Source organism: Acinonyx jubatus, chromosome B2, assembly GCF_027475565.1.
Source record: "Acinonyx jubatus isolate Ajub_Pintada_27869175 chromosome B2, VMU_Ajub_asm_v1.0, whole genome shotgun sequence".
NCBI lineage: Eukaryota > Metazoa > Chordata > Mammalia > Carnivora > Felidae > Acinonyx > Acinonyx jubatus.
In genome coordinates, this window is record NC_069385.1 from 148,929,483 (window position 1) to 148,943,114 (window position 13,632).

General features: G+C 37.5%; 1 protein-coding gene across 1 annotated transcript; it reads left to right on the plus strand.

Annotated features, from left to right (window-relative positions):
* The first annotated feature begins 7,302 nt into the window (after window positions 1-7,302).
* LOC106978618 (olfactory receptor 2B11-like) lies at window positions 7,303-8,340 on the plus strand. Its single transcript, XM_015076312.3, has one exon. The coding sequence runs from the start codon at window positions 7,387-7,389 to the stop codon at window positions 8,338-8,340; it is 954 nt and encodes a 317-aa protein (XP_014931798.2). The 5' UTR covers window positions 7,303-7,386.
* The last annotated feature ends 5,292 nt before the right edge of the window (window positions 8,341-13,632 follow it).

The following is a 13,632-nucleotide window of genomic DNA, read 5'->3' on the forward strand; positions in this document are numbered from 1 at the left end:
ATTTTGCCTGACAACAGTAAACAGCTGGAATTTAAGGGCTTCCTTAATGTACTTAATGTACTTAATGCACTAATGTACCTTAATGTACTTAATGTACTAATGTACTAATGTACTTCCTTAATGTACTTAATGTACCTTAATGTACTTAATGTACTTTTGCACTGGGGTGAGGACTTATCCGAGTTGGTCAGTGAGGTTTTTAGAGGCTCAATATCATCCCATCCTTTTGAGGGAGGGGGAGTATATTTTGGCTGTTAAGGCACCAGAGGCACAGCCTGATTATAGGGGGACCAAGGTTTGTCCTCATTTTTAGATAACTATGTCTTCATATACATTGTCCAAGCTCAAGGGGGAGAAGGGCAGTGTGGATGATGGACCAGGTGAGGATTACCTCAGGGGGGACATTAGCCTCTTCAAAATGCCTGGCCTTTAATGTTTTCCTTACTCATTCCCACATGTCAAGATCATAAGTTCCTTTTTCTGGGAACAAAGGGCAATTTTATTGGATACTCAGCAATAATTTAAGGAGAGCCTTATAATTTAGAGTCATCCCTACTTATCTTGCATACACCAAGCTCCACACTGCTGCACTCTGGTGGGACTGCTCTTCTCAGTCACACTTGACTCAGTTCAAGTGCAGTGAGACCCTCGCCCAGAAGACCACAACAAACCCTGCCACATAATGTCTGCTGACCAAGAGTTCTGCAGGGCCCAGTCCTGGTTGAGTTGGTGACAGGTCTCATTTCACAAGCAGACCATAGTACACTAGCTAAAGCTTACCACGTTCAGGCCATGGATCAGAAACTGGCCCACAGGAGGCAAGGAGAGCCCCTGAAAATAACTGACATTAAAGATGGAGCAGCCAGAACACAAGAGCAGACTGCACACAACACATACTGGAGACACATCCTAAAGCCCCAGGACATTATACAACCTCCTCTTCATAGGGCCATTACTCTCAGGAGCAGGAAATATAACAGGCTTTCCTAACACAGAGACAAAGACAGAGATCTAGGCAAAATGCCATCATAGAGCATTTCATCACAAATGAAAGAACAAGATAAAGTCATAGAGATCCTAGTGAAAAGATACAAGTAATATTCCTGATGGAAAATTTAAATCAATTATCATAAGGATACTCTCTGGGATTGAGAAAGGAATGGAAGACTTCAGGGAGTCCTTTACTGCAGATATAAAAGAGATAAAAAAAAAAACCAAGCAGTCAGAAATAAAAACTTCAATAAGTGAGATTTTAAACAGATTTGTTGCAACCAACACAAGGATGTAAGAAGCAATGGAACAAATAAGTGATCTAGAAGACAAAATAATGGAAAATAAAGAAAACGAAGAAAAGAAAAAATAATTATGTGACATGAGATGAGAATATTCTCTATATGAGACTAGACTTAATACATTTGTATTACAGGAGTCCCAGAATAAGAAAAGAGAGAAAAGGAGACAGAAAATTTATATGAGGAAATAATAGCTGAAAACTTCCCTAATCTGGGGACTGAAACCCATATCCAAATCCAGGAAGCACAGAGAACTCCCATCAAAAACAACATAAAAAGGCCAACACCAACACATATTGTAATTAAATTTGCAAAATATAGCAATAAAGACAAAGCCCTAAAAGCAACAAGACAAACAAAGTTCCTAACTTACAAGGGAAAACCCATAAGGCTGGCTTCAGGTCTGCCCTCTAAAACTTGTTAAGCCAGAAAGAGTTGGCCTGATATACTAAACATGCTGAATGGAAAAAATCTGCTGCCAGGAATACTCTCCAGCAAATCTATCATTCGGAAAGGAAGGAGAGAAAAAGATTTTCCCATAACAAACAAAAACTACAGGATTTTATGACCACTAAACCAGCCTGAAAGAAATATTAAAGAGCACACTTTCAGTGGAAAGACCAAAAGTGATAAAGACAAGAAAGGACAGAGAAACTCTCCAGAAACAATGAAAAAAAAAACAAACAAACAGGTAATAAAATGGCAGTAAATTCATATTTACCAATAATTACTATGACTATAAATGGGCTAAATACTCCAATCAAAATACATTCAGTGTCAGAATAGATAAAAAAAAAATGAGACCCATCAATGGTGCCAACAAGAGGCTTATTTTAGGCCTAAAGACCCCTGCAGATTGAAAGTGAGGTGATGGAGAAACATTCATCATGAACATGGAAGTCAAAAGAAAACAAGAATAGCAATAGCTACATCAGACAAACTATATTTTAAAGCAAAGAATGTAAAAAGTGAAGAGGAACACTATAGCATAATAAAATGGACTATCCAACAAGATCTAACAATTGTAAATATTTATGCCATCCACATAGAAGCACCCAAATATATAACACAATTAATAATAAGCATGAAGGAACTCATTGATAATAATACAATAGAAGGGGACTTGAACACCCCACTTATATCAATAAACAGATAATCTAAGCCAAAAATCAACAAGGAAATAATTGCTTGGAATGGCACTATGGTCCAGATGGAGATAACAGATATGTTCAGAACATTTCATCCTAGGGCATCTGGATGGTTCATTTGGTTTAGTGTCCAACTTTGGCTCGGGTCATGATCTTGCAATTCATGAGTTTGAGCACCACATCAGACTCACTGCTGTCAGCCTGTCAGCACAGAGTCTGCTTTGGATCCTCTGTCCCCCTCTTGCTGCCCTTCCTCCACCTGCACTCTCACAAAAATAAATATTAAAAAAAATTTTTTAAGAACATTTAATCCTAAAGCAGGAGAGCCAAATTCTTTCCAAGTGCACATGAAACATTTTCCAGAGCAGATCACATATTGGGTCATGGATCAGCCCTCAACAAGTACAAAAAGATTGAGATCATACTATGTGTCTGTGGAGAATAAGTTTAGGTATTCCCTGAGCCTGCACTGATGGGTTAATAAGGCATAAAGAATCACAAAGCCATAGGATGCTCACACCCAAGTTTGGTTAAACAAGATTAGGTGTATGAAGATAGAGAAGGGGGGCTAAGTCCCCTAGAATAAAGTGGGGGGGGAGGGCAAAGGCCCCCAATACAAAGATATATGAGGTAAGCAAGATTAGGTATTCAGGAGAAAAGTGCCCACCAATTTAGTACTACAGCAGAAAGCAGCTTTCACAAAAAGGAAGGATCAAATTAGGTAAACAGGTAAATAGGGCTATAGACCGTTGCCCTGTGAGTGATACTGCCACGCGGAGCTGATTAGCAAAAGAAAAGGTGCCTTGTTAAACCTGAGGTTACTTGCTCAGTCTTATCCCCTAGGCTAGCTAAGATAAACAGAGGTGGAGCCTCATGTCTTCCTATAAAGAACCCTCTGCCCAGCCGCCAGGCACCAGGATTTTGTTTTGTATTAACCCAAACCCCTAACCCTGAATATCTTCAAGACCCCCTTTCCCTCACATTCATGAGTTAATGTTAACAGTTTCATTGTCTCTTTGTGCACATCCATCACCATGTTTGCAAGGCTTCTGATCCTAATAAAAACAGGGCAAGGACCTTTATTCAGGGCTCTTATCTTTTCCTAGGAGAGACAGCAGAGACAACTCTAATTTAAAAGGCTCTCCTTAAATTATTGCTGGCTGTCCAACAAAATTACCCTTGGTTACCAGAACAAGGAACTTATAATCTTGAAGTATGGGAACGAATAGAGAAAACACTGAAGGCCAGGCATTCAGAAGGGGCTAATGTCCCCCACTGAGGTAATCCTCACCTGGTCCATTGTCCCCATTGCTACTCTCCCCTTGAGCTCAGACAATGTATACTATGGTATGCTTGTGAAATGAGACCTGTCACCAACTCAGCCAGGACTGGGCCCTGCAGAACTCTTGGTCAGCAGACATTATGTGGGCAGGGTTTGTTCTGGTCTTCTGGGCAAGGGTCTCACTGCACTTGGACTGAGGTAAGTGTAACTGAGAAGTCCCACCACAGTGCAGCAGTGTGGGGCTTCGTGTATGCAAGATAAGCAGCCAGTGTGAATAGACGTTTTTTACAGAAAGATGTACAGATGGCCAACAGGCACATGTAAAGATGTTCAAAATCACTGATCATCAAGGAAATGCAAATCAAAAGCACAACGAGACATCACTTTACAACTGTCACAATGGCTAAAATGAAAAGACAAGAAATAAATGTTGGCAAGGATATAGAGGAAAAGGAACCCTCCTGCACTATTGGTGGGAATGTAAATTGGTGCAGCCACTGTGGAAAACAGTACAGAGTTTCCTTGAACTATTAAAAATAGGAATAACATATGATCCAATAATTCCATTCCTGGATATTTACCTAAGAAAATGAAAACATAAATTCCAAAAGACATGTGCACCTTATGCATATTGCAGCATTATATACAATAGCCAAGATATGGAAGCGGCTTAAGTGTCCAGACAAATGTACAAGGAAGATATGGTATGTATATACAATAATTTATTAATCAGTCATGAAAAAGGATGATATCTTGCCTTCTGTGACAACATGGGTGAACACAAAGTGTGTTATACTAAGTGAAATAAATGAGACTGAAAAAGACAAATACAATATGATTTCACTTATATGTTCAATCTGAAAAAAAAAGAATAAACAAACATCAGACCCATAAATACAGAGAACAGACTGTTGGTTGTCAGAAGGGAGGGAGTTAGGGGATGGGAAACGTGGATGAAGGGGCACTGGAGGTGCAGGCTTCCAATTATGAATAAGTCACAAGGATAAAAGGTACAGCACAAGGAATATAGTCAATGATATTGTAATAGCATTTTGTGGTGACACATGATGACTACATTTGTTGTAAACATAGATTAATGTATAGAGATGCTGACTCAGTATGATGTACACCTGAAACTAGTGTAACATTGTGTGTCAGTGTTAGTTAAAATAAAAAACAATCTTGCAAAATTTAAATTTTTCCACCTATGAGTTTTCAGCACTGTAAATTACGGCATGAGTGTTTCAATTATTCTGAAGCCAAATCCACTGAGACACTGACAATAAGCACAAATATGTTATTCCCCTATTACAATATAAGTTTCATTAAGGCGAATTTTTATCTGTTATTGATCATTGTTATGTTTTGAAGCATCGACAAAAGTGACTAACACAATGGGCACTCAACAAATATTTTTTGACTGAATAAATAAGAGAATATTTTAACTTTTTCTTGCCATAATGATTTATTATTTAACCCAAGCGAGGGACTATTTTTTATGTAGTCCATGTTAGGTGAGGTAAAAAGTCTATACTGTGCTAGGCTATTTTGGAAGAAATATATGGAGACAAAAGCCCTTTGGTTTCTTAAAAATCAAATTGGAAGGTGACCACTGCTTTTTTCCCTGTATAGAACTAGAAATATTCCTACTTTTACTAGAGCAAGAATCTGAAGAAACAATAGCCCGAGGAAAGTGTAAAAAAAAGAAAATTCTATCTTGACAAGGTAGATGAGTTCTCTTGGATTCTTTTGGTCCTGAGTCCATTTTCCACAACAAGGAAAATGCCAACATTTTTCCTTCCATTTTTATGGCAAGAAGTAAATTAGAAAGTAGTATTCCCACTAGGGAATTTGTACAGTGTTTCTTGCCAAGAGATGTCCACTGAGGTTCGTTATCTGTATGAAGAAAATGTCCCACCACTTTATATAAAGAGAATCACTCCTTAACAAATGTTATTTTACAGGAAAATTGGTTTCCACATGTAAACATATTTGGGATTTTTCAAATCAAATACACAAATTATATTAGGGAGTTAGGATATGATGTGAAGCCACTGAACACAGACTATTCAATCCTTATCTCCAATTAACATTTAGTCCTGTTGGAAAGAAAAGATCAAGTTGGATTTGCAAGAACAGGGAGCATAAACATCAAATACCTGCAATAATGTAAGGTAGGTGTTGTATGTGGGTGGGAGTGATCTATTCAGCTTCATGATTTTATCTTTTTGTAATTCCATGTGAGTTGTGACCTCTCTCTGCTAAGTTCTGTACTAAACAATGTGTAAATAAATTGAAACCCTTAATAATGCAATATTATAATTTAAATCATTAAAACATGTCTCCTTTAATGAAGAATGACATAGGGACACTGTTTGCATTAGTGGGCATTTCTATGAATTAAAATATATGTGTATTTGCATAAAAATCTTAATAAAATGAGCCCCTGGATTCAAGCCACATGGTAGGAGTGATTCAGGGAATTCAAGAAAAAGCAATCTTTGTGAGGCGTCTATCTGGTGGGGTAAATACACTGCTAATATTTGTATGCAACCAGAGCGAGGACTAATGAATCAATATGGACTCACTAGGCACTACACTTCCTAAAAGTAACTACCACAACATTAAATATTACACTCAGTGTAGTCACAGATACTGGGTTAATTAATCCTCACAACACAGCTGGTAAGCAATGCAGAAAAGGCCAATGTGTTAACTATCCCAGTCGACAGGATCCAGGTTCTCTGATTTCACATCCTCTTTTCTACTACGACAGTGTTTTTCAAACTTCTTACCATGGCCAATAGCAAGATACACGTTTTATATCATAACCCACATCACACATCTACACATACACTCACACATGTAATGGAAACAAATACAGTAAATACACAAAGAAGCATTGAACTGCCAAATTTGTGATGGATTTCAACTCCTGGTGTGACAAGCATGAACCCACATTACATTGTACTTTTAAGCACTGATGCCTTGAATGTCTCATATCACCATGCAGTGGTATCAATTACTATTGGTCTCATTCTTCGAGTACTGAACCTGTGGCAAGGAACCATTTTCTTTAAGCTGCATGTTTCCTGTTGGGACAAAAGGTTTGTGCTGCAATAGTCAGTTTAGGATTTGGGGCATAGGCCCAAGGAACAGCGATGTATCTTGTTTCTATGCATTCAGACTGATTCTGTTGGAGCTCAGAACGTCCTGAACTTCCCTAGATCACATCATGAATTCATGATGGCCTTAGAGTGGTCTAAGGCCAGCAGATAGTGGATAAAAGAAAAGAAGCCATGTGGTAAGTCAGCATGGCTGGTTCCTGAGAACCACTCCTCTGTTTTATTCTTTTCTCTGATATAAGAGCAATAGTGACTTTCCCCTTCCCTAATCACTTTTATAATAAAATTTGCTCCATTGCATTTCTTAGGCAAACACAAAGATTTGTGGCCCTTTCTTTTAGACATGCTACAAAATAATAATGTTTGGTATTGAGACTCATATTGTTTCATGATTACAAGTATCAAACAACTTCACTGGAGTTACACCACAGAGAAAATCTCTGCATAATTCACTCTATGCAAATGAATAAACTGACCCTCAGGAAACCCCATACTGAAATACATGTCCTCACTTTGACTTGAATCCACCAACAAGAGAAATGACAGTCATGAATCCGGGCAATGCAAGCATTCCAAAGTTCTTCATCCTATTGGGTTTCTCTGACCATCCCTGGTTGGAAATGCCACTCTTCATAATGGTGCTTGTGGCTTACATCTGCACACTAGTGGGAAACATCTCCATTATTGTTGTGTCCAAGGTGGATCCTCATCTTGACAGCCCTATGTACTTCTTCCTTTCCAACCTCTCCTTTCTGGACCTGTGTTTTACCACAACCACCATCCCTCAGCTGCTGGTGAACCTCTGGGGCCCAGATAAGTCCATCAGCTATGGAGGCTGTGTGGCCCAGTTCTATGTGTTTCACTTCCTGGGAGCCACAGAATGCATCATCTTGGCGGTCATGTCTTTGGATCGGTACATAGCCATCTGCAAGCCCTTGAGGTACCCAGCTATCATGCATCAGAGACTCTGTGTGTCCCTAGTGGCCATGGTGTGGATAAGTGGCTTGGCTAACTCCTTGCTTCAGGCATCCCTCACTGTCCAACTGCCACTTTGTGGTAACAACAAGGTGGATGACTTCCTGTGTGAGATTCCAGTGATGATCAAGATGTCCTGTGTTGACACCACTTTCAATGTAACTATGCTCTCTGTCGTGGTGACATTATTTACCTTGATTCCTTTGTCTCTTATTCTTGTCTCCTATGGGTTCATTGTAGCTACAGTGCTCAGAATTCGTTCATCAACAGGAAAGAAGAAGGCCTTCAACACCTGTGGCTCTCATGTTATTGTTGTCTGTCTCTTCTATGGGCCAGTAATGTGCATTTATGTGCAACCTTTTGGTACTAACTCCCAGGACAAGAACAAACTCATGGCCCTGTTCTACAGTCTGCTGACTCCTATGCTTAACCCTTTTATCTATACTTTGAGGAACAAGGACATGAAAGGGGCAATAAGGAGACTTCTCCTCCCATTGAGCCATCAGGGAAGAGAATAAGCACCACCATTTTATACTCCACACTCCATGTAGGACTCCAAAGAGCCCCTTCTCTAAATTACTTCTCAATTTTCCCTCCTCCAAAATGGTTAATATCCCTCAGTAACTATCCAATCTACATGTATGTTTATTCACCACAGAGCTGTGATTGTTGGCCCTCATTTTGCAATGTGAACCCTAATTCCCATTTGCCTTCAATTTGCATGAGACTGAGTCCCTGTTTAAATCCTCTTAGTCCATCTAGGGATTCTACCTTAGGAATCTGAAAAGTATGCAATGAATAAATGTTCACTAACTGACTCATTCAACATCAACCATTTATGTGTAATTTTATAAAAATAATGCAAGTAATATAAACCACAGTTATCCTTGTTACTATTATGGGATATGATATTATAAGTATGATTTGCTAATTAACTATTTTTATTGAAGTATAATTGATATAGAATGTTATATTAGTTTCAGGTATACAACATAGTGATTCAACAATCATATATGTTATCAAATGCTCACCATGATAAATGCAGTCACCATCTTTCACCCTAGAACATTATTACAATATTATTAACAATATTCCCTATGCTGTACTTTTCATCCTTGTGACTATTTTATAACAAGAAGTTTGTGTCTCTTAATCTCCTTCACCTAATTTGTCCATCTCCCTACCCCAACCCTTCTGGCAACAGTTTGTTCTCTGTATTTATGAGTCTATTTCTGTTTTTTGTTGTTGTTGCTTGCTCACTTTTTATTTTTTTAGGTTCCACATATAAGCAAAATCATATGGTATTTGTCTTTTTATTCCTGCCTTATTTCACTTAGGATAATACTCTCTAATTTTCACACATGATGTTGCAAATGGCAAGGTTTTTTTTTTTTTTTCTTTTTTATGGCTGAGTACCATCCCATTGTGTCTGTGTGTGTATATATATATTCTTTATCCATTCATCTACGTTGGATACTTGGGTTACTTCCATGTCTTGGCTATTATTAATAATTCTGGAATAAACATAGGAAAGAATATATCTTTTGAATTAGTATTTTTTTTTTGTTTCTTGGGTAAATACCCAGACATGGAATTACTGGGTTATATGGTATTTATGTTTCTTTTTTTTTTTTTTTAATATTTAGATGTTTATTTTTGAGAGAGAGACACACACAGAACATGAGAGGGAAGGGTCAGAGAGAGAGGGAGACATAGAATCTGAAGCAGGCTGCAGGCTCCAAGTTGTCAGCACAGAGCCCTAAGCAGGGCTCAAACTCCAGGACCATGAGATCATGACCTGAGCTGAAGTCAGATGCTTCACCAACTGAGTCACCCAGTCACCCCTCTATTTTAATTTTTTTAGGAATCTCCATACTGTCATCCATAGTGGTTGTACTGATTTAAATTGCCTCCAACAGAGCCAATCAAATCCCTAATGAATTACTGGCAAGACCAGATAGGATAATATCTCATACCGTATAACTCAATCTTCAATCACACATTCACTGTCTGATCCTTTATAAATAACATAATTGAAAAAATATTTGACTCTTACTTTACTACATGTCTCCATGGGATTCCTTCCTTTTGAGTCTTTTTTAATGTTTATTTATGTATTTTGAGAGAGAGAGCACAGCAGAGAAGGACAGAGAGAGAGAGAGAGAGAGAGAGAGGGAGAGAGAGAATCCCAAGCAGGTTCCACACTCAGCACAGAGCCTGATGCAGGGCTCAATGTCACGACTGTGAGATCTTGACCCATCTTGAAATCAAGAGTTAGCTGCTTAACCTACTAAGCCATCCAGGCGCCCACAGATATTTGACTGAAGTAACTATTTCCACGTGTGCAAAGGGAAACCTTATGGACTCAAATCTGAGAGACTTCTATGCAGCCTCCTGGTGTTGAGAGTTGTGTAAACTTCGCTGGGGAGATAATTTTCCTAGCATGAGAATATTAGGTGTATTTGGTGTACTGAAAGGATGAACTAGTTCAATTATTTATGAATAAAGTATTAGATGTTAAGAAAGAACATGGGGGTGGTGGAAGATAACGTGGGAAGAATGGAAAATAAATCATCTATCACATCATCAATTCTGAGAAGTGATGAAGCAGAAAGATATATGATGATGTGGGAGGGGAATTCTATTGATTTTATCAGTGATATTAATTCATTATAAGCCTGTCATTTTTCATACTACTTTACTCCCTACCCTTACAAACTCTCATATTTTAAATTGTATTTGAGGTAAATTTATATTTTTCTAACAACTAAGTACTTTTATGCAAGGTGTTCATATATCTGCACATCCTGGTGCATTTGTATGTTTCCACTATTCCCTTCCAAATGGCAAGAACAAAACCCACTGACTCATATTGTACAAGCCTCTAATATAGAGATATAAAATGATTACAATCACTAATCAATCATTAATGTTTAATTCCTTTTCTATGCATTGCCACAAACTTTTCTCTGTAGACATGAATGGAAGGACACTATGATTCTGCTGTTGTTGGAAACAAGGAAATACACTCTTTTTGGAGGCAGGATGATTCCCTGCCGTGACCATGTGTCTGGTGAAAAAAAAAATACCTGATTTCACTATGTGAACCTCTTTCATAGTACTGGCCACTTGAAACTTTGCATTACTTTGGATGACTACTATCTCAAAACAAACAAAAAACCATAAGGTCTTTTTATCTCACTTGGTAACCTAAGGAGTCAGTGCAATAGGAGCTAAAGAATAGGCTCTGAATAAATGCTTTTTTTAATGAATGAATGAATGAATGAATGAATGAATGAAAAGTATTATCTACAGCCTCATTACCCATGATTAAAACCTGTATTATAGACTCATGTAAAATGTGTCATGTACTAAACGATGTATAATAGCAGATGTGGTTAGTAGCTGATACTTAAGGAAATACTTCTCAAATTATCTTCTGGAATGGCTCCAGTAGATCTGAACTGCACCCAGTTTATAAAAATTAATCCAGTGGTGCCTGGGTGGGTCTGTCAGTTGGGCATCTGACTTTGGCTCAGGTCATGATCTCGCAGTTTGTGAGTTGGAGCCCTGCATCAGGCTCTGCGCTGACAGCTCGGAGCCTGGAGCCTGCAGCCTGCTTTGGATTCTGTGTCCCCTCTCTGCCCCTTCCTTGTTCATGTTCTGTCTCTCCCTATCTCTCAAAAATAAATAAACATTAAAACTTTTTTTAATGAAAATAAAAAAAATAATCCATATTTAAACAAATTGAGGAAAGCCATATATTATTCTTGGAGTTTGGAAAGAAAGTTAACGTATTAAATGTGTGATAACTCCAAAGTACACAGTCACCATGTTTAACACTTCTCAAGTATTTTTGTTCTGATTTTATTGGCTTCTTTTTGAGAGAAAATAACATATAGCACAGTTTAGGAAATAACTCACTAGAAAACTTGAATCTCAGAATAGAAGCAGAGATCATAGAGGAACTGAAGAAAGCAGAAAATCTCACCATTGCGGTGTATGAATAAATAGACTCTTACAAAGTGTTTGTTGGGTTTTGAAATAAAGTTGCCCATAATAGTCCCTTTATACCTCCCCAAGTGTCTGAAATCTCAATACTATTTATTCCTTTAGGATATCATGTTTGCAGTCAATTACTACATTTGCAACTTCAAATCAGTATGCACTAGACTAATTATTTCCTCTTAATTATGGTATAAATATAATAGCAGCTACACACAGGACATGATAATGTAGTTGACTGCACTATAGTTTAAACATTAAAATAAAGAATATGTTTCCCTTTTTATTGAATATTTTTCAGCTAAGAATGGAACTCTTTAATATGTAGCTATCATAATAAGCAGATGGTTCATACTTTTAGATGAAATGTACAAAAATATTAATATCCATATCTACATAAATTGTTTCTCAGCAAACATATTGAAAGACATTTTTATCATGGATGTTTATATGTATCTCCATGTGACATGTGTGGGCACATTTGCTATAATTAGTCTAACCTGCCAGAGGGCTGCTGTTCAACCTTGATACACCTCAAAATCTTACCAAGCTTTTAAAAATCTCAAACTTGATTCCACTGCAGACTTCCTATATCAGAATTTGAGCAATCATGTCCAGAGAACTATTTTGAACATTTTTTTCAGTAGATCTTTATGTGCACCCAGAGTTCATGAAGGCCATTGCAGGGAAAACATTTGAGATCTCCAGTAGGACAGAAGCCAGATAGGATCCGACTAATGGGAGAAATGTAGCCCAACACAAGAACAGGACATAATCCTTGTCATAGGTGTGAAGAATTATACATGCTGCAAGCTTATACGAAAGAACTATAAACCCATTAGCCCATAAAAATAAAAATCACAACACTTGTCAAATGCTGAGTCAATGCAACAAGACTAAGCTGACACATTTGAAGAGACCTGACCTTTCCCTCTGAAGTAAATGTCATGCGAAAGTAGGGTAAATACTTCAAACAATAGCGAAACTCATACTTATGTGCAACAAAAATTTTTAAAAACCTGGTTTTATAAAACTAAAATATACTACAAAAACTGAGAAATGAATAGTTACTGTTGATAACTGAAATATCAGTCTGGGGTAAGCCAATATAAGAAATATTTTAAAGCAAGAACAAAAATAAGAAAACTATAATACACCATGTGATAAAATAAAAGATGTGGAAATTGACAATAAAAGCAAGTGTGAACAATAGAAATGGTAGTTGAATTAAAGCAATATATGGAGGAGTAATAATCAAGTAGAACATAGGAAAAATATCCCTGAGTTACAAATAATTATTTGGATGCACAGGATTAAAAAAAAAATCCATGTTAAAGCATAGTTAACTGAGGAAAAGACTGGACATGTCTTTGTGAACTCCTGAATTCTAAACATGAAGGAGATATCTTAAATGTATCCAAAAAAGACTAGATGATATATTTACTTAGGTCAGACAATCCGTTTCTCTAAGAGTATCTAGAAAATCTGGATAAAATACCAAAAAAAAAAAAAACACTAGAAAATATGTATGCTGTTTTGTAACATACTGAAAGAAATTGCAGACACTATGGTGTTCAGCACTTGAGGAGTTGACTGCCAGGGAAGGGAGGAACACTGAAGAGACAACACCTTTTTGAATCATATACCCTTCATAAAATTTGCCAATTCTTTAGATGTGCATAGCAAAAGTTCGAGGAACTAGGCAAAAGCAGGCACTTAGGACACATAGAAGGGGAACAGGATTTTTTGGCAACCACAAAAACCTAAGGAGACAAAAACTGGGATTCAGAGCTCCCAGGGAAGCC

Bases quoted from the DNA above. Each gene is read 5' to 3' on its own strand.
- LOC106978618 (XM_015076312.3), top strand. From the start codon at position 7,387: ATGACAGTCATGAATCCGGGCAATGCAAGCATTCCAAAGTTCTTCATC.